Source organism: Hyperolius riggenbachi, chromosome 4 (assembly GCF_040937935.1).
Source record: "Hyperolius riggenbachi isolate aHypRig1 chromosome 4, aHypRig1.pri, whole genome shotgun sequence".
Taxonomy (NCBI): Eukaryota; Metazoa; Chordata; class Amphibia; order Anura; family Hyperoliidae; genus Hyperolius; species Hyperolius riggenbachi.
In genome coordinates, this window is record NC_090649.1 from 155521169 (window position 1) to 155549043 (window position 27875).

A 27875-nucleotide genomic window follows, 5' to 3' on the forward strand; every position below is an offset into this window, starting at 1 on the left:
ATTTTCAATTATATTCAGGTCTGGGGACTGAGATGGTCATTCCAGAACATTGTACTTGTTCCTCTGCACGAATGCCTTAGTGAATTTTAAGCAGTGTTTAGGGTCGTTGTCTAGTTGAAAGATCCAGCCCTAGTGCCCCAGTGCAACTTCAGCTTTGTCACTGATTTCTGGACATTGGTCTCCAGAATCTGCTGATACTGAGTGGAATCCATGCATCCCTCAACTTTGACAAGATTCCCAGTCCCTGCATTGGGCACACAGCCCCACAGCATGATGGAACCACCACCATTTTTTACTGTAATTAGCAGGTGTTTTTCTTGGAATGCTGTGTTGTTTTTCCTCCATGCATAACGCCTCTTGTTATGCCCAAATAACTATTAAGTTTCAGCAGTCCACAGCACCTTATTCCAAAATGAAGCTGGCTTGTCCAAATGTGCTTTAGCATACCTCAAGCGGCTCTGTTTGTGCTGTGGGCAGAGAAAAGGCTTCCTCTGCATCACTCTCGCATACAGCATCTCCTTGCATAAAGTGCGCTGAATAGTTGAATGATGCACAGTGACTCCATCTGCAGCAAGATGATGTTGTAGGTCTTTGGGGCTAATATGTGGGTTGACTCTGACTGTTCTCACCATTCATCGCTTCTGTTTAGCTGAGATTTTTCTTGGTCTGCCACTTCGAGCCTTAACTTGAACTGAGCCTTGTGGTCTTCTATTTCCTCAATATGTTCCTAACAGTGGAAACAGACAGCTGAAATCTCTGAGACAGCTTTCTGTATCCTTCCCCCAAACCATGATGGTAAACAGTCTTTGTCTTCAGGTCATTTGAAAGTTGTTTTGAGACCCCCAGGTTGCTACTCTTCAGAGAAATTTAAAAGAGCAGGGAAAATTACAAATGACCCCCTTAAATACTCGTTCTCATAATTCTCACTGAGCTCACCAAACCAATTTGAGTTCCAATAATTAGTTCTAAAGGTTTTGGAATCAATGAAATAACAACAGTGCCCAAATGTATGAACCTGTCTAATTTTCTTAAAACAATTATAGCACACTTTCTGTAAATCCAATAAACTTAATTTCATTTCTAAAATATCACTGTGTGTCTCCTATATGATATATTTAACTGACATTTGTTATCGTAACAACCAACGATTTATACAGGAAAATCATGATGATTAACAAGGTTGCCCAAACTTTCGCATCCCACTGTACCTGTTTTGCCACTGCCCTGTCAAACCTGTCCTGCAGTCCCATTGGCTGTGCATGAAAAGCTAGGATAGTTTAGCTTTATAGATCAATGAGGAATGTATCCTCTTTATGCTTGTTGGCGAGGTATGAAGACAACTTCTAAAGTCATTGCTATTGTGAGTGCTTATTGGAGCAGAGTATCACAATCCTTCCCTATGGAGGCAATCATAACAGCTGACTATTATTATTTTATATGGTGCCAATATCTCCCATAGCACTGTACAGATTATAAAACATACAATAGTGGGGATCATAGATACTTGGGTATTTCCACACACTGTACAATCAGGACATCCAGCAATAAAAGTACAAAATATATACATAGTTCATCTGTGCTTTAAAACATCAGCAAAATCAGTACCTGTTTGTTTTAAAGATAAGGTGTAGTAGAGGCAAGAACCACTTGGCTTAAGGCACTGCCTTTGTGAACATACAATCTGAACGATAGTGGGGTGGGGACACTAGAAGAGGAGAAGAAGAGGCTAGCAGTGAGCCTCAATGCCTGACTGACAAATTATAAGCCTGTTCAAGAAGGTGCCTATGAAGTGATTAGCCAAGGAGCTTTCATAAAGCAAAGGAAAGAGCACAACTCATCCCATCCAGCACTTTCTTACACACTGTCACTTCACAGCAATTTTTCATGGCTTCAATACCACCATGTTTTTGTCTCCAACCATTTGTTGGGTTGTATGTATGTATTTTGTACTTGTATTGCTGGATAACCTTATTGTACTGTGTGTTGAACTACCTACCAAGCATAAAGCAAAGGGAAGAGCACAACTCATGCTGTCCTGAACTTTCTCACACACCGTCACTTCACAGCATTTTTTTATGGCTTTACCAGCATGCTTTTTTTCTCCACACATTTGTTGCATTTCATGTTTTATATTAGTGTTGGAAAATATCTTGACTGAAAAATACAAAAGCTCCACAAGGGGGCACTGAAGATCAAGTTGTTCATATACTGCTTATCCCGAAAGACCGTATTGATGGAGATATTTTCATAGTACTGTACTGTATTTTCATTCCAGGAAGGATTACTAGAACGACATGAATACTTGACCTGGATGTTGGATGTGTTAGAAAAAATCCGCCCACTTGATGATGAGCTTCTAAAGATTTTATTACCACTTGTCTTACAGGTATTATCTGTGTTATACTAATGCATTAGTGTCACACACAGGTAGACATTGTTCTCTGACAGACATCTGCATCTTGTATTTATTTGTATGTATATAAGTTGACAGTACATAGCTTATAAAAAAAAGAATTGCACTCTCATGTTTATTACTAAATTAATATAACAGGTAGCCCCTGGGTAATGAATAAGATGGGGACTGTAGGTTTGTTCTTAACCTGAATCTATCCAAAGGTCGAAACATTGCGCCATCCTTTGGCCCACTGTGCCCACATTGCCCCCCTCTGTGTCACATTTGTCCCTTTGTGCCCTCAGTGTCACGCAGAAAAGTGTCATTTTAGCGGTTTAAAGGACATTGGATGTTTTCTACTAAGTTTTCTCCCAGGTGATATTTTCACACTATAAAAAATTGCCTTTTAAGCCACCAGCAAGCAAGGAAATCATTTTGACAGTACTCTTTTGCCTACTTTTGATACTTTTTCTATTGCAGAGTGCAAAAGTTAATTTAAGCGGGGTGTGGCTATGCAGCAGAGGGGAATGGAAGCTTGAGCCACTCTCTCTCCCTGCAAAGCACTTACAAAGCGACTTAAAGCAGCCTGGAAAGCCTTTACTTTTAGCCTAAAAGGTGTTGGAACTTCCCCTGACTACAATGGACTGGAGGAAAGCGAACCAGAAGGTTAAGAGAGGATCCCCAGGGCCAAGAAAGCTGACAGACTTTTATGAAGACATCAGCAAAGATGGCCACCGTCCTCTGCCTGAACAACAACAAGGACAAGATGGCCACACATTCCAGCATGACATGTCTCCTGGCAGCGCTCCCTTCCACACTCCTATGAGCCAAAGAAACAGATTTGCTCTGCTATCTACACCATATTCAAGAGGTAAGCAAAAAGGCTACCAATATGATAGTGAGGAGGAGAGGGAGGAAGCCATAGCAGGGGCTGATAATCGGGAGCGCAGCCCCCTGAAGCCAGCACAAAGTCCCCATGAGAAGCATGGTCACAGAGACCCTATAGCTGCACAGTCTGTCCCAGCGCTTTTCTCATCACCCATGCCTGCTGCACAGACCTTCCCTGATCCCTTTGCAGATTTACAAGCCACAGATGAGCCCATATCTCAGAATTTCTTTAAGAAATTCATGATTTCTTTCAGTGGAATGATGCAGAACACTGTTATGGAGATGAGAAGCGGGGTTATGGAGATCAAAGCAGACATGAGACAAATGGCTGGACAAATGTCACAATATGTCTGTGAGACTGATAGCAGAGTGTCTATGCTGGAAAAGAAAGTTGCAGACATCACCACTGAATACAATAAGATGGTGGACGCTCATCATTTAGTGCTGGGAGAACTTAAGTGGCAGAAGGAGAAGATCACAGACTCTGAAGATAGAAACAGGAGGAACAATGTTAAGATCAGAGGGATACCAGAGTCTGTGAAAACAGAAGCGCTGATGGATTATGTGAAGGATGTCATTAAAACTGCTTTGCCTGATATATCTGATTCTGATCTGGTAGTAGACAGGGCTCATAGGCTGGTTAAGCCCAGCTTCATAGCAGAACATCTGCCAAGGGATGTAATCCTGAGAATACACTACTACCACATTAAGGAAAGATTCATGGCAGTTACTAGAAGAGGACAAAAACTCCCTGATCCTTATAGACAACTGTCACTGTACAATGATCTATCTCAAATCACATTGAAGGCAAGAAAGGACTTTGCTGACATAACCCATACTCTAAGAAGCAAAGGCATCCCCTATGCGTGGGGATTCCCAACAAAACTGAGAATAGTCAACAATGGTACTGTCTTTATAGCCAAAGATCCAGCAGAAGGACTCGAGATGTTAAGGAGATGGGGAATCCCACTACTTCAAGCAAAGGACACCAGAGCTGAACAACTGAAGAGGCAATTTCAACAGTCCGCTATGGACACTTCCCAACCACTTTCAGAGGCAAACAAGTCATCAGAAGCTTCCAAAGGTGATGTTGACTAAGCAATGGTGCTTAGCCATAAACTTTCCCCCCAACAAGACTTTTCCCTCGCAGAGGTTATACCTTGCTTAGGAGGTGAATAGTCTTCAGACCACTGGATGGAACTGAAGACACTCTACCCCACCTTAACTTTCATATTTTTTTCTTCCTTTTTTGTTTGGTTTTTATATTTTTTTATTCTTTTGAGATGTACTGATTACATGTCTGTACAACACTCAGACTTTTTTTTTATTTTTTTTGTTTTTTCATTTAAATTGAACTCACCTTGGTTCTTAAGTAGCTTTAAAACTTATTTTATCCACTTTGAAATGTGCTTAATGTATGTTTTGCATGTAATTCTCAAAATTTCATTCTTTAGGAAAAAAGGCAAAATTTGGTCCATTAGAGCATCTTACAACAGAGTCGCTAAGAAGGAGTCCGGGTCGGGTGATTATGCTCATAGTAGATGGTTGATGATGTTTTTATGTATTTTAATATGGTTTAGCAGACTTAAAGATAAATATGTCACAAGAATTTAACTTACTGTCCATAAATGTGAGAGGTTTGAATTCCCATAGAAAGAGGTTTTTGCTTAACAAACTAATCAAGGAAGAGAATACAGATGTACTTTGTGTCCAGGAATCTCACCTGAATGCAAAGGGAACATCTAAATTCAAATTACATCAATTCACTCAGGTATATCATTCTGTGTTGCAGAATAAGAAAAAATGTGGAGTTTTCATAGCTTTTAAAGACTCTCTGGGGTTTGAATTGTCAGAGGTGTATGGTAGTCCTGATGGTAGACTGGTGATAGCTAGGGGTGTAATCAATTCAGAGGGATTCACCTTTGCTAATGTTTACTCACCAAACTGAAATCAAGCTAATTTTTTAAATAAAAAAATCAAAAAAGTAACAAAAATCTCTAGAGGCTCCCTTATAATATCAGGAGACCTTAACGCAGTAACTGATCCCAAAATTGACTGTTCTGCGGAAAAGAGAAGAAGCTCAGCTGTCATCCAGTCTACCTTAACTTCTAATGAGCTGTATGATACTTGGAGATGCCTGCACCCTGGGGACAGACAGTATTCCTATTACTCCCCCATTCACCAATCATATACAAGAATAGACCATATCCTAACGGATACCTTCTCTCTCCCATTATTCTCACAAATAACCATTGGCACTAGAGTTTGGTCTGATCATGCCCCGATTATAGCAAAAGTTAAATTAAGGAATACCCCTAATAATATAAACATTAATTGGAAAATAAATAAAGTAGTTCTCAACTCAGAAACTACAGCCCCAATTATCCAAAGCAGTCTAGAAGAATATTTTGCCCTTAATGATACAGTAGGAATGTCTAAGACGACACTATGGAATGCTCATAAAGCATATATGAGAGGAGTTTTTATGAAGCAGAATGCAATTTTGAAAAGGAAATATAGAGAAACAACAGATAAATTACTTAAAGAAATTCAGAATCTGGAAAAATTTATATTTATCAACAAGAAAATAGACTTAATCCCAAAACTAGAATCAATTAGGCAGGAACTAGCAGAACACCTATACTCACAATATGATAAATGGCAAAGCATCCTGAAAGAAAATTGGTATTCAGATAAAAATAAAGCAGGGAAGGCCATGGCACAAAAAATTAAAGGTAGAAGAATTAGGCAAAGAATTATTAAAATTATACACCCCTTAACAAAACTTAGTGTCCATCACCCTAAAGACATAGTCAATGCTCTGGCAACATATTATGAAAAATTATACAATTTAAATAAAGATACCCAAACATATTCCCCATCCCAATTAGAAATAGACCAGTACTTGAAAAAAATTAACTTACCCAGTCTCACAGAATTTGAACAGAAACAATTAAATATCCCCTTTCACCTCCAAGAAATTGAATTAGCCATAAAAATGTTAAAACGGGATAAGGCACCAGGAGTGGATGGCTTCATAAATGCTTACTATAAAAAGTATTCAAATATTTTGTCTAAACATCTGGTCAATATGTTTAATGAGATATCAACTCTTGGTGTCTTTCCTAAGGAAAATCTGACGGCATTAATCACCACAATTCCAAAAGAGGGGAAGGATCCATCTGACCCAGGGAGCTACAGGCCTATCTCCTTGCTGAATACTGATCTCAAGTTATACTCAAGAGTTTTGGCTAACAGGCTAACCCCTCTGATCCCACAACTGATCAAACCTGACCAGGTAGGCTTTGTACAGGGCAGAGGAACGAATGATGGTGCAAGGAAGGTAATGGCACTTCTACATAGGGTTGGTCTCTGTCGGACGCCTACTCTCTTCATCTCCTTGGATGCGGAGAAGGCGTTCGACAGAGTCAACTGGGCTTATATGTCTTCTGTACTCCAGAAGTTTGGATGTGTAGGCCAAATTCATAGATCTATAATGGCTTTGTATACGCAGCCCTCTGCAAGAGTTGTGTCATCAAACTCCACTTCATCATCATTTGATATTAATAATGGAACACGACAGGGATGTCCTCTATCCCCATTAATTTATGTGTTATCTTTGGAACCACTAGCACAAAGTATTAGAGACAATAACAAAATACATGGGATCCAATTATCTTCATCAGAGGCGAAACTAGGACTTTTTGCTGATGACATTTTGTTGTACCTCCAGAGGCCTATAGAGTTACTACCTAATCTCAAAATTGAATTAGAAAAATTTTCAAAAGTTTCTCATTACAAATTGAATGAAAACAAAACAACCATAATGCCATGCAATTTATCAACAAGAATGATAGACCAATTTAAAATTATTTGCCCATATTCTTGGGACCTTAAATCGATCAAATATCTGGGGATTCACTTGACCCCTACTATAAACAGGCTATACAGAGAGAACTTTGAACCTTGGATAGACAAATTAAAAACTCATTTAGAAAATTTGGCTAAGTTTGAATTTTCATGGTTAGGAAGGGCAGCAGCGTTTAAAATGCTGATTTTGCCCCAATTGCTATACCTTTTTAGAAATATTCCTATAAAAATTCCCCAAAAATTCTTTACAACAGCCCAAAAAATGATCAATAAATTTATCCTTATGAACAAATCCTCTAGATTTTCAAATAAAATATTAACCACCCAAACAACTAACTTAGGACTAGGTGTACCGGATTTAGAAAAATACTATAAATCAGCTGTTTTAGAGCAATCAAGGGCAATTTGGTGTAATGAAGATAGCAAACAATGGGTAAAAATAGAACTAGACCAACTTCCAGACCCCAATCCACTCCCATATTTGGAATCAAGACTAAATTGGAAGATTCCTTACAAAATTTCAAACCCCATAACAGCCAATATGATAAGAATATGGAAGGAAATGATAAATCTTAGTAACACACACCCCTTGGCCATACATATAGAAGTACCCTTACTTAATTTAGCCAAAGCATTAAAGAATTTAGATCTCGATAATTGGATACAAAAAGGAATAACTAGAGTAGCAGACATAATGACAGAAGACCAATTAAAACCATTCGAAGAATTAGTATCAACATTTAATATTCCCAAATCAGATAAGCCAAAATATTTTAGAATTAGGAAGTTTATTGATAAGCATTCACCTATCAATATATCTTACCTACCTCAAATTAAGAGATTATTAGACCCACAAAATTATAAACAAAAAGGTATAGCAATATTCTACAAAACATTTTTACAACTCAAGGATGATACTCCAAAATGGCAGTTGGAGAGATGGCAAGAATTATTTCACTTAGACATTGATCAAGAACAATGGGAGCGGGCCTATGGGTCTCTGAGAAGGTCAACAAAATGCGTACTCCATTATGAAAACTTCCTTAAAATTTTATGGCATTGGTATCTGACCCCTGAGAAGATCTCTAAGTTCGATGATAATACCTCTCCCCTGTGTTGGAGGAATTGTAATGGTACTGGGTCACTGTTACATATGTTTTGGTCATGCCCTAAAGTCACTAGACTTTGGGAGGAAATAGAAACATTTCTAAAACAACTTCCCGTTTTCTTGACTTCCATACCACCGGAAATGGCATTACTGCATATCAATACTATGGACCTTCCACCAGGCGAGAGATTTATCTTTAATCATATCTGTGTAGTAACTAAAATAGCCATAGCAGAGAATTGGAAATCCCAACATATACCCACCATAGAGGACATCTTGAAGAAAACTGACCTTAATATAAAAGCTGAAAGAGCATGGGCAATTAAAAATTGCACTATCAAGGCCTTTTGGAAAAAGGCGCATTTGTGGCCTATCATATATAAAGAATCGAAACTACAAGAATTTTTAGTATAGCTGAATAAATAAATGTAACATTATAACCCTCACATGGACCAATATTATGTAGCATAATTTTGTTATGTTTCATTTGTGATCAACCATAGACAGAACTGTAAGTTATGTTATCAAACCTGACCTGGACTCCGGATGGCGACTCTACTTATTCCTATAAGGACCACTGCTTTATCCAAGCAATTCATGTAAGTACTAAGCATACAAATAAGAACCTATAATAAGCAACCAGTTATTACTTGAGTAGTGTAGAATAGTTAGGTAGTTTAGGATAGACAATATAATTTTAGTTCAATAAAATAGTTTAAACAACAATTAATAAAATTTGGAACAGGCGCTAAGAGAGACATATATTTGTACACTAGAGATGTAAATTTACCCACCTTTGACCTATAATCTTGATCCATAGAATTCTGACTGGAAGCCTCCCCAGGCGATTTGTATTTTACCAATGTGTCCGGTAGCATAATGGGGAAGCATCCTTTGGAGTCTCAGTAGGGAGGATAGTATCCCCCATTCTCCAGAGGATGCTCCTTTAAATTTTTAACTCTAAGGTCATGTATACATATACATAATAATATAATGGGGATGGATCTAAAATAGGATCTATATAACCTTTACAGAATTATCCGGAGGTGGTATATAGATATCCTTAAAATTTTATTAAAATTTCTCCTTTTCTTCCTCTTTACAAATACATTTTATAAATAAATTAAAATTTGGAGTTCATATAATTACCCAGATACTTGAGCATATATCCTGTAATCTATGCAAAATTGTTTTTTTTTTTTTTATTATTTTCTTTAGCAAATTTGGCGTTTTTATAACATTTTTAGCACTTTAGCGTTTTTACCGCGTTTGTACCACGTTTTTGCCGCGTTTTTCGCGCGTTTTTGCCGCGTTTGCGCGTTTGTTTTTGACGCGTTTACGCATTTTTTTTTGACGCATTTGATTAGTGTACACGCGAAAATAGGTGTTTAGACGCATGTACCATGCGCGTAAGGATGCACATATATGTAAATTATGCGTATTCCATGCGTATTTTGAGCATATGGTTAATATAACTTAAAGTATGCCAATACGCATTAATTTAAGAACAAATAGTTGTTGAATAATACAATTGTTGGCCAAGCCATTTAGATAAATATCTTAGACTCTAAATTAGTTTTATTTAATGATCCTTTAGTTTTGAAATTTAACACCACAAGACTAGATATGCTCCTTCTACTTTTATTGTGGAGTATTTATATGTTTGTAATATTTTTACTTTCTGTACATCTATGCTGATTGTTAAGAGTATTTTCAATGTTGTTTTATGTTAATATTATAACAATGTTACTGTATGAATATGTCCGAAACATATTGTTTGTAAAAAAAATTTAAAATTCCAATAAAAACGATTGAAATCCAAAAGTTAATTTAAACAGAAGATGAAAAATGATCTCCCAGGAGTTAGGCTTTGTTTCCATATGTCCGCTTCTGTCCGATTTTCAGCAACATGTATCAATCTGTAACATTGATGTGCTGATAAAAAGTGGATAGAAGCGGATAGAAACGCACAGATGGTAACAAGGCCTAAAGTTAAGAGAAAAATGAATTGAATCGAGCTAATTTATTTTCTTTGAATTTTTCAAAGATTTATTTTCTCAAGAAGTACAGGGTGCCCGATCCAATTCACTTTTTCTCATAAATTTCCTCCTTGGTGATATTTTCACATCCTATCAATAAAATGCCTTTTAAGCCACCAGCAAGAAAGAAAATATTGACAGTACTTTCTCACCTTCTTTTTGGTACTTTTTTAAATGCTGAATTTTTAGTTTAAACAGAAGATGAAAAAGAATCTCCTAGTAAAAAACATTGGAGAAAAAGGTAATCGGATCGAATCCCAGGTCTTTACAAGAAAAAAAAAAACACTTGTTCCCACAGAATCAAATTTTCACATTTTTGGGCTGTTTCGCATCAGTGGGTCATTCATAAGTCAGGTGTTCTTAAGTCAGGGACTACCTGTATACAGGAGCAGGCCACCCATGATGCCAGATGAAACTTGTTCATCAGGCGGCAGGGACGCTGGAGTTGGCATTCCGCCGGTCCACCTCCCGCCACGCACCTGCCGCGCGTCTTAGCCATAATAGACCTCAGATCAGTGGCTACCCGCTAGCTACCTATACTAGCTACCTATACTGGCTAACCCATACTGGGGGCAACTATACTAGCTACCTATACTGGGGCAATTATACTACCTATACTGGGGGCAACTATACTGGCTACCTATACAGGGGCAAATATTGGCTACCTATACTGGGGCAACTATACTGGCTACCTATACTGGGGGCAAATATACTAGCTACCTATACTGGGGGCAACTAAACTAGCCACTTACACTGGGGGCAACGATGCTAGCCACCTATACTGGCGCAACTATACTACCTACACTGGGGCAACTATACTGGCTACCTATACTGGAGGCAACTATACTAGCTACCTATACTGGGGCAATTATACTACCTATACTGGGGGCAACTATACTGGCTACCTATACAGGGGCAAATATTGGCTACCTATACTGGGGCAACTATACTGGCTACCTATACTGGGGGCAACTATACTTGCTACCTGTCCACCAAACGAAGTTGCGATCACAATCCTGCCCTCCCAAAAGGAGCCTAGGATTTCCCTGTAAAAAAGCAGGAACTAGTGCAATACTGCCTTTTAAGAAGCACCGCGTGAGTCACTTCAATAATTTGTGTGAATCAAGGCCTCCACCCGGACTATAAGAAAACAAGGGGGATCTATATGCCCCCTCTGTGAGTCTCACTCACCAGATTTCTTCTTGAGTTTTATGCAAACAAGCCCTCCTTCCTGGGCAACAGCAGCAGAGAACACCTTCAAACACAGAGCGGAACTTGCATAGTGTAAAAAAGCTTTAAAATTTATTAATAAAATGCTTAAAAGATCTGCGTACCAGATTGAAGATCATACAAGCGCTTTCTATGTGTGCCAGCACCGCCGCGGTCGGATCTCCGCTGCACGCCACAGTCCCCGCTCTGATCAGTTCCCCCTTCCGTCCTGCGTGACTCCTAGCTCCGCCCTACGCGTTTCGTCATTCGACTCATCACTGATTTTGTAAGTTTGTCTAATGACAAAGAAATGAAAAGTCTCAGAACAGTATCATTTCAATGGTAGGTTTATTTTAACAGTGGCAGATAGCACATCAAAAGGAAAATTGAAAAACTAACCTTTAATAAAAGATAGCAACTGATTTGCATTTCATTGAGTGAAATAAGTTTTTGAACCCCTACCAACCATTAAGAGTTCTGGCTCCCACAGAGTGGTTAGACACTTCTACTCAATTAGTCACCCTCATTAAGGACACCTGTCTTAACTAGTCACCTGTATAAAAGACACCTGTCCACAGAATCAATCAATCAAGCAGACTCCAAACTCTCCAACATGGGAAAGACCAAAGAGCTGTCCAAGGATGTCAGAGACAAAATTGTAGACCTGCACAATGCTGGAATGGGCTACAAAACCATTAGCAAGAAGCTGGGAGAGAAGGTGACAACTGTTGGTGCGATTGTTCGAAAATGGAAGGAGCACAAAATGACCATCAATCGACCTCGCTCTGGGGCTCCACGCAAGATCTCACCTCGTGGGGTGTCAATTGTTCTGAGAAAGGTGAAAAAGCATCCTAGAACTACACGGGAATAGTTAGTGAATGACCTCAAATTAGCAGGGACCACAGTCACCAAGAAAACCATTGGAAACACATTACACCGCAATGGATTAAAATCCTGCAGGGCTCGCAAGGCCCCCCTGCTCAAGAAGGCACTTGTGCAGGCCCATCTGAAGTTTGCCAATGAACACCTGAATGATTCTGTGAGTGACTGGGAGAAGGTGCTGTGGTCTGATGAGACCAAAATAGAGCTCTTTGGCATTAACTCAACTCACTGTGTTTGGAGGAAGAAAAATGCTGCCTATGACCCCCAAAACACCGTCCCCACCGTCAAGCATGGGGGTGGAAACATTTTGCTTTGGGGGTGTTTTTCTGCTAAGGGCACAGGACAACTTAATCACATTAACGGGAAAATGGACGGAGCTATGTATCGTGAAATCCTGAACGACAACCTCCTTCCCTCTGCCAGGAAACTGAAAATGGGTCGTGGATGGGTGTTCCAGCACGACAATGACCCAAAACATACAGCAAAGGCAACAAAGGAGTGGCTCAAGAAGAAGCACATTAAGGTCATGGAGTGGCCTAGTCAGTCTCCGGACCTTAATCCAATAGAAAACCTATGGAGGGAGCTCAAGCTCAGAGTTGCACAGAGACAGCCTCGAAACATTAGGGATTTAGAGATGATCTGCAAAGAGGAGTGGACCAACATTCCTCCTAAAATGTGTGCAAACTTGGTCATCAATTACAAGACCTCTGTGCTTGCAAACAAGGGTTTTTCCACTAAGTATTAAGTCTTTTATTGTTAGAGGGTTCAAAAACTTATTTCACTCAATGAAATGCAAATCAGTTGCTATCTTATTTAAGGTTATTTTTTCGATTTTCCTTTTGATGTGCTATCTGCCACTGTTAAAATAAACCTACCATTGAAATGATACTGTTCTGAGACTTTTCATTTCTTTGTCATTGGACAAACTTACAAAATCAGTGAGGGGTCAAATAATTATTTCCTCCACTGTATACTGGGGGCAACTATACTGGGGGCAACTATGCTAGCCACCTATACTGGGGCAACTATACTACCTACACTAGGGCAACTATACTGGCTACCTACACTGGGGGAAACTATAATAGCTACCTATACTGGGCCAACTATACTGGATACCTATACAGGAGCACCTATACCTGGCTACCTAAATACCTATATTGAGGGTGTTTTCCTCTTGGTCGCACCACAAATTGCAAATTGTTAGTGGAAACTAACATCCTCCAAGTGGTAGACAGGTCATGTGTATGCTCATTGTGTATTTGAATCCCATGAGTGGGGTGTGCACTTTTTTGCAGGTAAGCACTCATCTGTTTTTAAGTAGCGCTGTTCATTTCTTTGCTATGTTTGATTGATTTATTTCTGGTCAGCTGCTCCCACTTAATAGTTTTCCTTTGGTGTATATGCAGAGCCTCTGTTTGGGTTCAAGGTGCGTTTGCAGTTTCTGGGGGGGCTCAGCGCATCTCTGAGCTGAGGCCATTCAGAGGCGGCCTGGTGATGCGCTGATCCCACTTTTTTTGCGCAATTCTCAATTTTACTGGTAGCGCGCCCAGGCTATGCATATGCATAGGTAGAATTTAGTTAGTGTTAGGTCCCCTCCCATGGAGGAAAGACTTATTCGACAGTGGGAGGGACGAGTACCTAACAAATTGCAAATTGTTAGTGGAAACTAACATCCTCCAAGTGGTAGACAGGTCATGTGTATGCTCATTGTGTATTTGAATCCCATGAGTGGGGTGTGCACTTTTTTGCAGGTAAGCACTCATCTGTTTTTAAGTAGCGCTGTTCATTTCTTTGCTATGCAGTTATATACCACTGACCTTTTCCATAGCACTATACTGAGTACATTATCATGTCTCTAAAAGCCCATTTCCATTAGTCTGAAAACCGCCTGTTTTTACTCACACAAATTCAAATGCGGAATTGTAGCCTATTGAAATGCAGGGAAACAAACTGTGGACAAATGCAACCGACCGTCTGATAGAAAAATGCACGTTTTTTCCCTTCGCACATAAATGGAACAGCTAGAGGGATTTGGATGCGTGTACTTCTCAATCCTAACTGTCTTCTCAGAGGTGTTCAGAACTGAATCGCTACCATATGCTAAAGACATTTTTACTTACCAGTGTTTTTTTGGGATATGGGTGGAAAATACCAGTGTTATGCCATCCTTCATAAAACACTATACAGCAAAGAAAAAAATACAAAAAAGAGGGTTTTACAAGGCATAATCTGTTTATATGTTAAAGCGTAAATGTATATAAATCCTCTCATGTCTATAAAAATTGGACAAAAACAAAGGGAGTATAATAAAACCATATACATCTTGGCTGCATAGTAGTAATAAGCTTAGCCTTACAGTGTTTTGTGCCCCTCTTCTTAATCATACAGTGTGAGACAATGTAAACCAAAATTATCTCCTTATTTCAGATTGTTATAGTAACACTGTTCTTCCTCTTTTATAGTGTCCTTGTTAAAGCATTCCTTTTAGTGCTCCCCTCCCTCCTGTGCTCCCCTCTATTATAGTGCTCCTTCTGTTATACACGTATTGCTTCTGTTATATTCCTCCCTCTGTTATCATGCTCTGATATATTGCTTATCTTTTATAGTGTTCACTGTATTATAGTACCTTCTCTATTATAGTGCCTCTGTTATAGCACCAGTGGCGTACCTACAGATGTGCAGGCATGGCTTGTGCCATAGGTGCTGCAGCACCATGGGCACCATGCCTGTACTGCACTTCTCCTTCTGTGCTGCAGCATCCATCTCCCTGACCTCACATGCTTGTAGCGGCAGACCTCAAATCAGCGGCAAGCAGTGGGCAGAAGCGCAGTCAGCACAGAGATCGGAGGGTTTCAAATGTGGAAGTGAAGTCATTGTGAGCGCTACAGAAGCAGAGACAATAGATGCTCCCCTATCATGCACACTCTTATAGGCTGCCCAACATGCCATGGTTTGTTTTAGTGAAAGAACTTTGGCCTTTATACAATGGACGTCATTGGCCTTTATACAATGGAAGTCATGTTGTCATAACATTTTTGGCTAGAGATTTCCATTTTGGGCTTACATGCACTGTAATATCATGAGAACTAACCAAGTTACAGTATAACCTTTTTACAGCCAAAGCCAGTTAGTGTAGAGTCTACATATTCCACAGCTACCGTGTTTCCCTGAATTTAAGACCTCCCCCAACAATAAGACCTACCATATATTTTGAGTATGCTCGAAATAGAAGACCTCCCCCTAATATAAGACCTAGTGGCAGACCTGCTCCTGCTCGCCTGGCCGCCCACTTGCAAGCCCGCTCTCTTTACCTCCCCTGCTCTTGCTCCTGGCCCTCTCCTTAAAGTCCGGAACCCTCTGCTGATTATGCATGGCATAATACACACTGCAGATTAGCGGTGACTTGCGGTGAAAGCAGCTACGGTAATGTATCCAGTAACAGCGCCGCCCTATACAGGAAGTGATCTCTGTTTACTTCCTGTCGGCACTGTTATTGGATACATTACCGTAGCTGCTTTCATCGTAAGTCACCGCTAATCTGAGGTGTAAATTATGCCAGGCATAATCAGCAGAGGGTTCCGGACTTTAACCACTTGCCGACAGCCCATGGGCGGCGGCAAAGTGGATGCCTTAAGGACCGCAATACGCCTTAGGGCGTTGCGTCCTTTTCCTATGCCGGGGGAGCGATCGCGTCATTGATGACGCGCGCTTCCCCCGGCAACTGGCTCCGCCCACCCGCCGTAACATCCCGCCGGCCATACGGAAGCGCCGGCGGGATGTTAACCCCGCGATCGCCGCTACAAAGTGTATAATACACTTTGTAATGTATACAAAGTGTATTATACAGGCTGCCTCCTGCCCTGGTGGTCCCAGTGTCGGAGGGACCACCAGGGCAGGCTGCAGCCACCCTAGTCTGCACCCAAACACACTGATCTGCCCCCCCCCCGCCCACTGATCGCCCACAGCACCCCTCAGACCCCCCCTGCCCACCCCCCAGACCCCTGTTTGCACCCAATCACCCCCCTAATAACCCATCAATCACTCCCTGTCACTATCTATCAACGCTATTTTTTTTAATCTCCCCCCCTGCCCCCTGCCCCCTCCTGATCACCCCCCCACCCCTCAGATTCTCCCCAGGACCCCTCCCCCAGACCCCCCCCCCTGTGTACTGTATGCATGTATCCCCCCTGATAACCTGTCAATCACCCATCAATCACCCATCAATCACCCCCTGTCACTGCCACCCAACAATCAGCCCCTAACCTGCCCCTTGCGGGCAATCTGATCACCCACCCACACCAATAGATCGCCCGCAGATCCGACATCAGATCACCTCCCAAATCCATTGTTTACATCTATTCTCTCCTCTAAACACCCACTAATTACCCATCAATCACCCATCAATCACCCCCTATCACCACCTGTCACTTTTACCTATCAGATCAGACCCTAATCTGCCCCTTGCGGGCACCCAATCACCCGCCAACACGCTCAGATTGCCCTCTGACCCCCCCTTATCAATTCGCCAGTGCATTAATTACATCTGTTCTTCCCTGTAATAACCCACTGATCACCTGTCAATCACCTGCCAATCACTTATCACCCATCAATCACCCCCTGTCACCCCCTGTCACTGCCACCCATCAATCAGCCCCTAACCTGCCCCTTGCGGGCAATCTGATCACCCACCCACACCAATAGATCGCCCGCAGATCCGACATCAGATCACCTCCCAAATCCATTGTTTACATCTATTCTCTCCTCTAAACACCCACTAATTACCCATCAATCACCCCCTATCACCACCTGTCACTGTTACCTATCAGATCAGACCCTAATCTGCCCCTTGCGGGCACCCAATCACCCGCCCACACGCTCAGATTGCCCTCAGACCCCCCCTCCCCCCCTTATCAATTCGCCAGTGCATTAATTACATCTGGTCTTCCCTGTAATAATCCACTGATCACCTGTCAATCACCTGCCAATCACCTATCACCCATCAATCACCCCCTGTCACCCCCTGTCACTGCCACCCATCAATCAGCCCCTAACCTGCCCCTGCGGGCAATTTGATCACCCACTCACACCAATAGATCGCCCGCAGATCCGACATCAGATCACCTCCCAAATCCATTGTTTACATCTATTCTCTCCTCTAAACACCCACTAATTACCCATCAATCACCCCCTATCACCACCTGTCACTTTTACCTATCAGATCAGACCCTAATCTGCCCCTTGCGGGCACCCAATCACCCGCCAACACGCTCAGATTGCCCTCTGACCCCCCCTTATCAATTCGCCAGTGCATTAATTACATCTGTTCTTCCCTGTAATAACCCACTGATCACCTGTCAATCACCTGCCAATCACCTATCACCCATCAATCACCCCCTGTCACCCCCTGTCACTGCCACCCATCAATCAGCCCCTAACCTGCCCCTTGCGGGCAATCTGATCACCCACCCACACCATCCGATCGCCTGCAGACCCGCAGTCAGATCACCTCCCAAGTGCATTGCATCTGTTCTCTCCTCTAAACACCCACTAATTACCCATCAATCACCCCCTGTCACTGCTACCCATCAGATTAGACCCCCATCTGCCCCTAGGGCACCCAATCACCCGCCCACACCCTCAGACCCCAGCCCTGATCACCTCGCCATTGCATTACTTGCATCTATTCCCCCCACTAATCACACCTTGAGACACCCATCAATCACCTCCTGTCACTACCTGTCACCCCCTAGCACACCTACCCATCAGATCAGGCCCTAATTTGCCCCGTGTGGGCTCCTGATCACTCGGCCAAACCCTCAGATCCCCCTCAGACCCCCTTCTGATCACCTCCCCAGTGCATTGAGTGCATCTATTTTCCCCTCTAATCACCCCCTGAGACACCCATCAATCACCTCCTGTCACCCCCCTAGCACTCCTATCCATCAGATCAGGCCCAATACAACCTGTCATCTAAAAGGCCACCCTGCTTATGACCGGTTCCACAAAATTCGGCCCCTCATAGACCACCTGTCATCAAAATTTGCAGATGCTTATACCCCTGAACAGTCATTTTGAGACATTTGGTTTCCAGACTACTCACGGTTTTGGGCCCGTAAAATGCCAGGGCGGTATAGGAACCCCACAAGTGACCCCATTTTAGAAAAAAGACACCCCAAGGTATTCTGTTAGGTGTATGACGAGTTCATAGAAGATTTTATTTTTTGTCAAAAGTTAGCGGAAATTGATTTTTATTGGGTTTTTTTCACAAAGTGTCATTTTTCACTAACTTGTGACTAAAAATTAAATCTTCGATGACCTCGCCATACACCTAATGGAATACCTTGGGGTGTCTTCTTTCTAAAATGGGGTCACTTGTGGGGTTCCTATACTGCCCTGGCATTTTAGGGGCCCTAAACCGTGAGGAGTAGTCTAGAAAACAAATGCCTCAAAATGACCTGTGAATAGGACGTTGGGCCCCTTAGCACACCTAGGCTGCAAAAAAAGTGTCACACATGTGGTATCGCCGTACTCAGGAGAAGTAGTATAATGTGTTTTGGGGTGTATTTTTACACATACCCATGCTGGGTGGGAGAAATCTCTCTGTAAATGGACAATTGTGTGTAAAAAAAATCAAACAATTGTCATGTACAGAGATATTTCTACCACCCAGCATGGGTATGTGTAAAAATACACCACAAAACACATTATACTACTTCTCCTGAGTACGGCGGTACCACATGTGTGGCACTTTTTTACACCCTAAGTGCGCTAAGGGGCCCAAAGTCCAATGAGTACCTTTAGGATTTCACAGGTCATTTTGCGACATTTAGTTTCAAGACTACTCCTCGCGGTTTAGGGCCCCTAAAATGCCAGGGCAGTATAGGAACCCCACAAATGACCCCATTCTAGAAAGGAGACACCCAAAGGTATTCCGTTAGGAGTATGGTGAGTTCATAGAAGATTTTATTTTTTGTCACAAGTTAGCGGAATATGACACTTTGTGAAGAAAAACAATTCAAATCAATTTCCGCTAACTTGTGGCAAAAAATAAAATCTTCTATGAACTCACCATACTCCTAACGGAATACCTTGGGGTGTCTTCTTTGTAAAATGGGGTCATTAGTGGGGTTCCTATACTGCCCTGGCATTTTAGGGGCCCTAAACCGTGAGGAGTAGTCTTGAAACAAAAATGACCTGTGAAATCCTAAAGGTACTCATTGGACTTTGGGCCCTTTAGCGCAGTTAGTGTGCAAAAAAGTGCCACACATGTGGTATTGCCGTACTCGGGAGAAGTAGTATAATGTGTTTTGGGGTGTATTTTTACACATACCCATGCTGGGTGGGAGAAATACCTCTGTAAATGACAATCTTTTGATTTTTTTACACACAATTGTCCATTTACAGAGTTATTTCTCCCACCCAGCATGGGTATGTGTAAAAATACACCCCAAAACACATTGTACTACTTCTCCCGAGTACGGCGATACCACATGTGTGGCACTTTTTTGCACCCTAACTGCGCTAAAAGGCCCAAAGTCCAATGAGTACCTTTAGGATTTCACAGGTCATTTTGAGAAATTTCGTTTCAAGACTACTCCTCACGGTTTAGGGCCCCTTAAATGCCAGGGCAGTATAGGAACCCCACAAATGACCCCATTTTAGAAAGAAGACACCCCAAGGTATTCCGTTAGTAGTATGGCGAGTTCATAGAAGATTTTATTTTTTGTCACAAGTTAGCGGAAATTGATTTTAATTGTGTTTTTTCACAAAGTGTCATTTTCCGCTAACTTTTGACAAAAAATAAAATCTTCTATGAACTCACCATACTCCTAACGGAATACCTTGGGGTGTCTTCTTTCTAAAATGGGGTCATTTGTGGGGTTCCTATACTGCCCTGGCATTTTAGGGGCCCTAAACCGTGAGGAGTAGTCTTGAAACGAAATTTCTCAAATTGACCTGTGAAATCCTAAAGGTACTCATTGGACTTTGGGCCCTTTAGCGCAGTTAGGGTGCAAAAAAGTGCCACACATATGGTATCGCCGTACTCAGGAGAAGTAGTATAATGTGTTTTGTGGTGTATTTTTACACATACCCATGCTGAGTGGGAGAAAGATCTCTGTAAATGGACAATTGTGTGTAAAAAAAATTAACAAATTGTCATTTACAGAGATATTTCTCCCACCCAGCATGGGTATGTGTAAAAATACACCCCAAAACACATTATACTACTTCTCCTGAGTACGGCAATACCACATGTGTGGCACTTTTTTGCAGCCTAACTGCGCTAAGGGGTCCAAAGTCCAATGAGCACCTTTAGGCTTTACAGGGGTGCTTACAATTTAGCACCCCCCAAAATGTCAGGACAGTAAACACACCCCACAAATGACCCCATTTTGGAAACTAGACCCTTCAAGGTATTCAGAGAGGGGCATGGTGAGTCCGTGGCAGATTTCATTTTTTTTTGTCGCAAGTTAGAAGAAATGGAAACTTTTTTTTTTTTTTTCCTCACAAAGTGTCATTTTCCGCTTACTTGTGACAAAAAATAATATCTTCTATGAACTCACTATGCCTCTCAGTGAATACTTTGGGATGTCTTCTTTCCAAAATGGGGTCATTTGGGGGGTATTTATACTATCCTGGAATTCTAGCCCCTCATGAAACATGACAGGGGGTGAGAAAAGTCATAGATGCTTGAAAATGGGAAAATTCACTTTTTGCACCATAGTTTGTAAACGCTATAACTTTTACCCAAACCAATAAATATACACTGAATGGGTTTTTTTTTTATCAAAAACATGTTTGTCCACATTTTTCGCGCTGCATGTATACAGAAATTTTACTTTATTTGAAAAATGTCAGCACAGAAAGTTAAAAAAATAATTTTTTTGCCAAAATTCATGTCTTTTTTGATGAATATAATAAAAAGTAAAAATCGCAGGAGCAATCAAATAGCACCAAAAGAAAGCTTTATTAGTGACAAGAAAAGGAGCCAAAATTCATTTAGGTGGTAGGTTGTATGAGCGAGCAATAAACCGTGAAAGCTGCAGTGGTCTGAATGGAAAAAAAGTGGCCGGTCCTTAAGGGGTAGAAAGCCCTAGGTCCTCAAGTTGTTAAGGAGGGGGCCAGGAGCAAGAGCAGGGAAGGTAAAGGGAGCAGGTGAGCTGGTGGGGGGAATCTACCGGTAGCTATTGTATACACTAAAGGGGATCTGGCTACCACCATAGAATATAAGACCCCCCCCCCCCCGAAAATAAGACCTAGCACAACTTTTAAAAGACAAATTAATATAAGACAGTGTCTTATTTTCAGAGAAACACTGTATATGTATGTATACTGTATATCGAATTAAACATTTTACATACACATATTTGTAGCAATGAGTAGGAAAGTCTGAAAAAAAGCTAAACATTTTTGCAGAGGAGTGTTTGCTTGCCTTGTGTATATCTAACTTCCATCACTTGGCAGGATTGTTGCATCTTTTCTTGGCAGTAAGTCTGTTTTTTTTTAATACGTGACCTTATGTCATGTTTTATCCGTGTCCAACTTAATATTAATTGGTCCAAGGGAGTGAATTTGAAAATAAGAATGTTTTTAATATTGAACATCATAAGAAGGATTGCACCACTTCTGATGACTATTCAACAATTAATGTGACTTACACAGAAACCAAAACACTGACCGTAAAAAGTTGGTAGTGCTGAACCTCACAAGACTTCCCGCTTCAGTTCTGCTTTGGTACTATATTGGTATTGTTTATTTGTGCATCTGTTTTAACGTGTTGTATTTCAGTACGTTTTCTTCTTTATTGTTCAGTTTATTAAAATCCAACAGTTCTTGCTGTAATAATTTACCATCTAACTTGCTCTCTGACTTGGAAACTTGTTTGCTGGTTCACACAGGACCAGGCATCTGTTTCCTATCAGATGATAGCGACTTCTGTTTTTTTTTTTCTGGGAAGTTCAGCGGTAATCACAGAGCCACTGCTGCTTCTAAAAGTACAACATCTTGACTGTATCAGTGTCTAATCGCAGACTTCCTGAATTTATTGCTGCTCTGTGGGGCCCGATTTACTAAGGCTTTCTAGTATAGAGTAGAGAGGAATGGCAGCGCATCTAAACCAAGCTGCACCTGACTGAACTATCTGCATAGGGCTGCAAGGCCTCTTAAAGACACACGTGTGCTTGTTACAGCTGAGCCAGGTGCTTAACACCTAATTAAGGATGTTTGCTTCCAAAATAATTTGCATGCAAAGGATTTCGTACTTGACCCTTTCACCGAGGTTAACCTGTGGGGAGGGTCCTTCGGGACTAACTATTAAAATGGAAAAAGGGGTGCATTGTGGAACGTGCACAACTCGAACCTCCATTTAAAATGACCCCCAAAAAACGACTTGGAAACATAAGTGTTGACCTGGGAGCAGATAACCATTAACATAGAGAAAGGGATGCAGTGGGGACATCGCAGACCCTTCTAAGTGTCAGTCCGGTGCAGCTTGGTTTAGATGTGCTGCCATTCCTCTCTACTGTGTACAATAACTGTACGTTCTATCTTTCTGGTATAGAGATCATTGAAGTACATTAGTCATTCTGTAGACATGGCCTGGATTCAACAAGAGCTACTGTATATGCTATTCAATGGCAAATGTTTACAACACACATCTGAGTCATAATACACTATACAATGGGTACAATGGTTAATTTGCATATATTCAGCAGTGGTGCCTGGGAGACATCTCGAGCTCACTCCAACCTGAATTATCGCAAATTCTTTCTGTTTTAGGAAAGCAAACTTTTGTTTTTATAATACACTATAGGGAGAGTTGTAAAAAAAGTGAGTCATTAGCTTGTGCATGAATATGTTTACCATTTTCATAAGGTCTTGGGGATATAAATAGTTCTGAGTTGTTGCTAATTTTATGCAAATGTAGCAGCTTGGTTGGGAACCAATCAAAAACAACAGATGCATAACATTTGCATATTCTTGCATTTATTAGCATTTATTTGACCATCCCTATTACTCACAGGTTGTTCAAGGTTTTTTCTATAAGGTCTTTCTTAGCAAAAGACACTAAGTAACGCCGACCAAAGATACTGGGCTTCCTTACAGTGGCAACACATTGGGTAAGGTCGAAGATACTTATTCTGTCACCGATTTATTTTCCACAATTGGAAAATTCAAATCTCTTTGGACTCTTGTCTTCTGAGAATGTAGAGGGTAATTACCCCGATAGCTAAGGAATTTGCAATCTATGAAAACCTGAGCTTTGATATTAGAAATGAGTGACCTGTGCTTTTTTCGATTTTCAGCACTCTGAGGAATTTGTACAATCAGCGTATTTGTCCCGACGTCTTGCATACTTCTGCTCCAGACGTTTGTCTGCATTGCTGAGTGATTGTGCTAGCCAGCTTGCAGTACACACTCCTATTATCATGATGGGCTCAAGCAATCCTCCTATAACTGCTCCAAGTGGCAGTTCTTCAGGACCTGGGATGTCCTCTGTTCATCTGCCATGCATCGATTTCCAGTCATGTCCACAACATCGCCCATTGGTATACGGTCTTAGCTGTATATTACAGGTAAGCACCCTTCACAATAAAATGCTGTTGTGTAATTACACTTGGCTTTTTATTTGTTAAAAGATAAATGTTTTTTAGCTTGTCTATATCTGCTTTAATGGTTCTTTAATTCCGTGAGTTCTTGTCACACTAATAGGCATAGCCAGTCCACTTCTGTAATTCCTATCTGGTTAGGATGTGGGGGAATAGTGTTGACTTTTTTTTTAGAAAAATTGGATGTTGAGGTATAAAAATAAAAGATCTAAAATATTGACTTTAATGGTCTATACTATCTTACTGCTATAATAATTAAAACATGACAAAGTCATAGTCTACTGGTTTTGTGTAATCGAGATACTAATTCTTTTTTTTTTTTTTTTTTTTTCCTTCTTTAAAATATGTTGTTACTCCTGATTATCATACACTTGTTATTGAGAAACATCTATGGAAAGCCTTACTTGTGAATATGAGAAGGGTGAATTGACCTGCAGCTTCATGTTGTCCATGTTTATCAGCTACTGGTAATTCTTCCCTCCACTAGAGTGCTGTTGGAGGATATGAAATCGACTTTGCATGCAGCTGCATAAGCAGGCCATCTTTTGTCTTTCAACAGCACACACTAGTGGGGAACAATTAATTAATAATAAGAACCAGGCAGCTACAGGCCACAAACTGTAATGTCACTCTTCCCCTCTCCATAGGTAATGCATTTCCAGGGACACATGGATACATGCAATTTTGTCAAAGCATAAATACAATTCAGTTTTACATCATTACACAGTCAGATTTCCTCTTCTATGCTTTTAGTGCAAAACTAAACTTTACCGGAACCTATTGCTCACAAATGATATCTCTTAATATATCTCCAAAATGGTGACTTGAAGGAAGTTTTAGACGGTTCATCATGTTACCATGTACAGTATTAGCCTACATGGTTCTTGGCAGTGGGTTGAAATCCCCCCCCCCCCTCTGTATTGTACATAGCCCTTTTCCAAGGGGATCCTCTGGTTCCAAGGTGCAGGTGGGAGAGATTACCCCATGCATGTGAGCGTAAGCCTTGGAGGTTGAGTTATGGAGGAATCTGAAAGCCCTCTCTGGCTTATCAGGAAGAAACAGTATAACTTTGACAAAGGTTTCTAACTTGCCCCTTTGTCTTCCACCCCATCCACCAAGGTGGCTCAGTAAGTAGCATATGAAGAGAACCCTATATACAATTAAGTCTCTATAAATACGGCCAGTTTGCATGCAAGGCCTGGGAACATGTGCACATTTTTGAGTAAAGTAAACCAGTTTCTGTAAAATATTTTCTGATATATATATAATTTTTAAAGCATTTTATAGGAAATGTATACTAACCCAGTGACAATGATTATTTTTATTTTTTAATCAATTCCTGCAGACCATTACACTCTGTTGTCCAAGTGCCTTGGTATGGAACTATTCCACAAATGAAAGCAAAAACACAAATCCAGGTTCACCTCTAGATCTGCTTCAGGTTCCGCCATCCAGCCTGCCTATGCCTGGTGGCAGCTCACCTTTTAATCAACAGGTAGGTTTATCTATCAGAAGGGAAATATTAACCTGACACATTTCCTGAGTTGAAAGGTCATCTGAACTGAGAGGGATATGTAGGCTGACATTTATTTTCTTTTAAACAAATCAAATTGCCTGGTTGTCCTGCTGATCCTCTGTCTCTTAAGGTGCGTACACACGTCTGATATTTCTGAACGAATTGTCGTTTGAACGACTTGTAGTTCAAACAACAAGTCGTTCATATATCATGTACACACTGACCAACAAGTTGTTTGATATGCTAATTTAACTAATTTACATGTCGTTTAACCAACTTGATAATAGACAATGGACTGGATGGAACAATGGACTAGATTACGTGACTAATCAAAAGACTTCTTATTTGAATGTGTTTTAGTGTCAAACTAATGTACTTTCAAAGAACAAGTCATTTGTACACATGTCCGGACCTAACTGTAGTTTGAACGACAGTTAGTTCACGAATCCGCCAACCGGATCAATCAAAACTGCTGCTATCAGTCTAACGATCATTTGTACACACACTAAACTGTAGATCAAACGACCGGTTTGAACGACAAGTCGTTCAGAAATATCAGACGTGTGTATGTACCTTAATACTTTTAGCCATAGACACTGAACAAGCCTGCAGATCAGATGTTTCTGACTGAAGTCTAACTATATTAGCCCCATGCTTGTTTCAGGTGTGTGATTCAGATACTACCACAGCTATCAGCAGGATGCCAGACAACTAATATTGGTTAAAAGGAAATAAATCTCTGTTCAGGTGTCCTTTAAAGCAAATGAAGATCTTTCCAATCTACCGTATTTATTGCCATTTAAGACGCACTTTTTCTCCCCAAAGAATGGGGAGGAAAAGTCCCTGCGTCTTATACGGCAAAGGCATGAAATCATCAACTTCCGAATGCCCGCCGATATGAACCGCCGACCTGCCACCATCAGGGATTCCCTGCCTGGCTCCCTGCTGTGGGATTATCCTGCCCCCCCCCCCCCCCCCCCGCTTATGTCTCCGGGTCCCCCGTGCAGTCTGTGCCGGCTGCTTACCTCCTCCATCTTGCCCGCGGCGATTGAAGACATCCGTCTCCTCTGTGCAGCTTCCTCTAGTGCCGGCTTCTAATGACGCGTCATCAATGATGCGTCATTAGAAGCCGGCACTAGAGGAAGCCGCACAGGGAAGCCGGATATCTTCAATCGCCGCGGGCAAAATGGAGGAGGTAAGCAGACTGCACGGGGGACCCGGAGACATAAGCGGGGGGCAGGATCAACACGCGGGGGAACCAGAGGACACAGGAGGGCGACCACAGGGGGGACCAGAGGACAGGGGGACGACCACAGGGGGGACCAGAGAACAGGGGGGGGGCGACCACAGGGGGGACCAGAGGACACAGGGGGCGACCACAGGGCACAGGGGGGAGGGACCAGAGGACACAGGGGGGGCCAGAGGACACAGGGGGACGACCACAGGACACAGGGGGTGACCACAGGGCATGGGGGGGACCAGAGGACACGGGGGCAACCACAGGGCATGGGAGGACCAGAGGACACAGGGGGGTGACCACAGGGGGGACCAGAGGACACAGGGGGGCGACCACAAGGCATGGGGGGGACCAGAGGACACAGGCGGGCAACCACAGGACACAGGGGGGAGACCACAGGATACTTGAGGTAGACAGGGCGAGATAAGAAGACACATGAGGTACACAGGAGGACACCATTTGAGGAAGGGCATGTACTGCGGGCAAGATGAAATATGACGCTCCTGAAATATGGACGCACCAGGTTTAGTTTATATATTTTTTCCCTGTTTTTTGCCCTCTAAACCTGGGTGCGTCTTATATTCCAGAGCGTCTTATAAGTATTCCATTCTTGCACAATAAATAGGACAGAAATTTAACATGGGACCTTTAGAAAGTTCAGGGCAAGACTCACAGGCCATGAGAGGGTGACAGGGCCACCAGAAGCAGTGGCTAACAATTTCACACTGACAATTTTTAATAAAAGACCTCTTGGGCCATATGCAATTCACTTTTTCACCTGAGTTTTCTCCTAGGTGATATTTTCCCAACTTGTAAATAAAATGCCCTTTAAACCATCAACAACCAAACAAATACTCAAAATAATTTTGACAGTACCTTTTCACCTACCTTTTAGTCATTTTTTCATTGTAAATTGCTAAAAAGTTATTTTAAATCGAAGATGAAAAATTATCTCCTAGGAGAAATCTCAGGAGAAAAAGTTAATTGCATATAGGTCATTCTCTGGGTAACAGTAAAAAAGGGCGCAGGAGGCTAGTGGACAAATCGGGCGCCGCCATTCACTCCCATAATAAATATTGTTTAATGGGCGCCCGATAGGAAAAAAGGGCGCCGGAGAAAAATAAC

The 27875-nt window shown here is 41.6% G+C and overlaps 1 protein-coding gene across 13 annotated transcripts in view; it reads left to right on the forward strand.

Moving 5' to 3' along the window:
* The window catches only part of MED12L (mediator complex subunit 12L), a 742320-nt gene that overhangs the window by 244038 nt on the left and 470407 nt on the right, over window positions 1-27875 (forward strand). For all 13 annotated transcript variants that reach the window (XM_068280808.1, XM_068280810.1, XM_068280809.1 and 10 more), the window contains 3 exons: window positions 2276-2386; window positions 23695-23964; window positions 25343-25492. In XM_068280808.1, the coding sequence (XP_068136909.1) occupies window positions 2276-2386; window positions 23695-23964; window positions 25343-25492 (531 nt within the window). The remainder of the gene's footprint in view (window positions 1-2275; window positions 2387-23694; window positions 23965-25342; window positions 25493-27875) is intronic.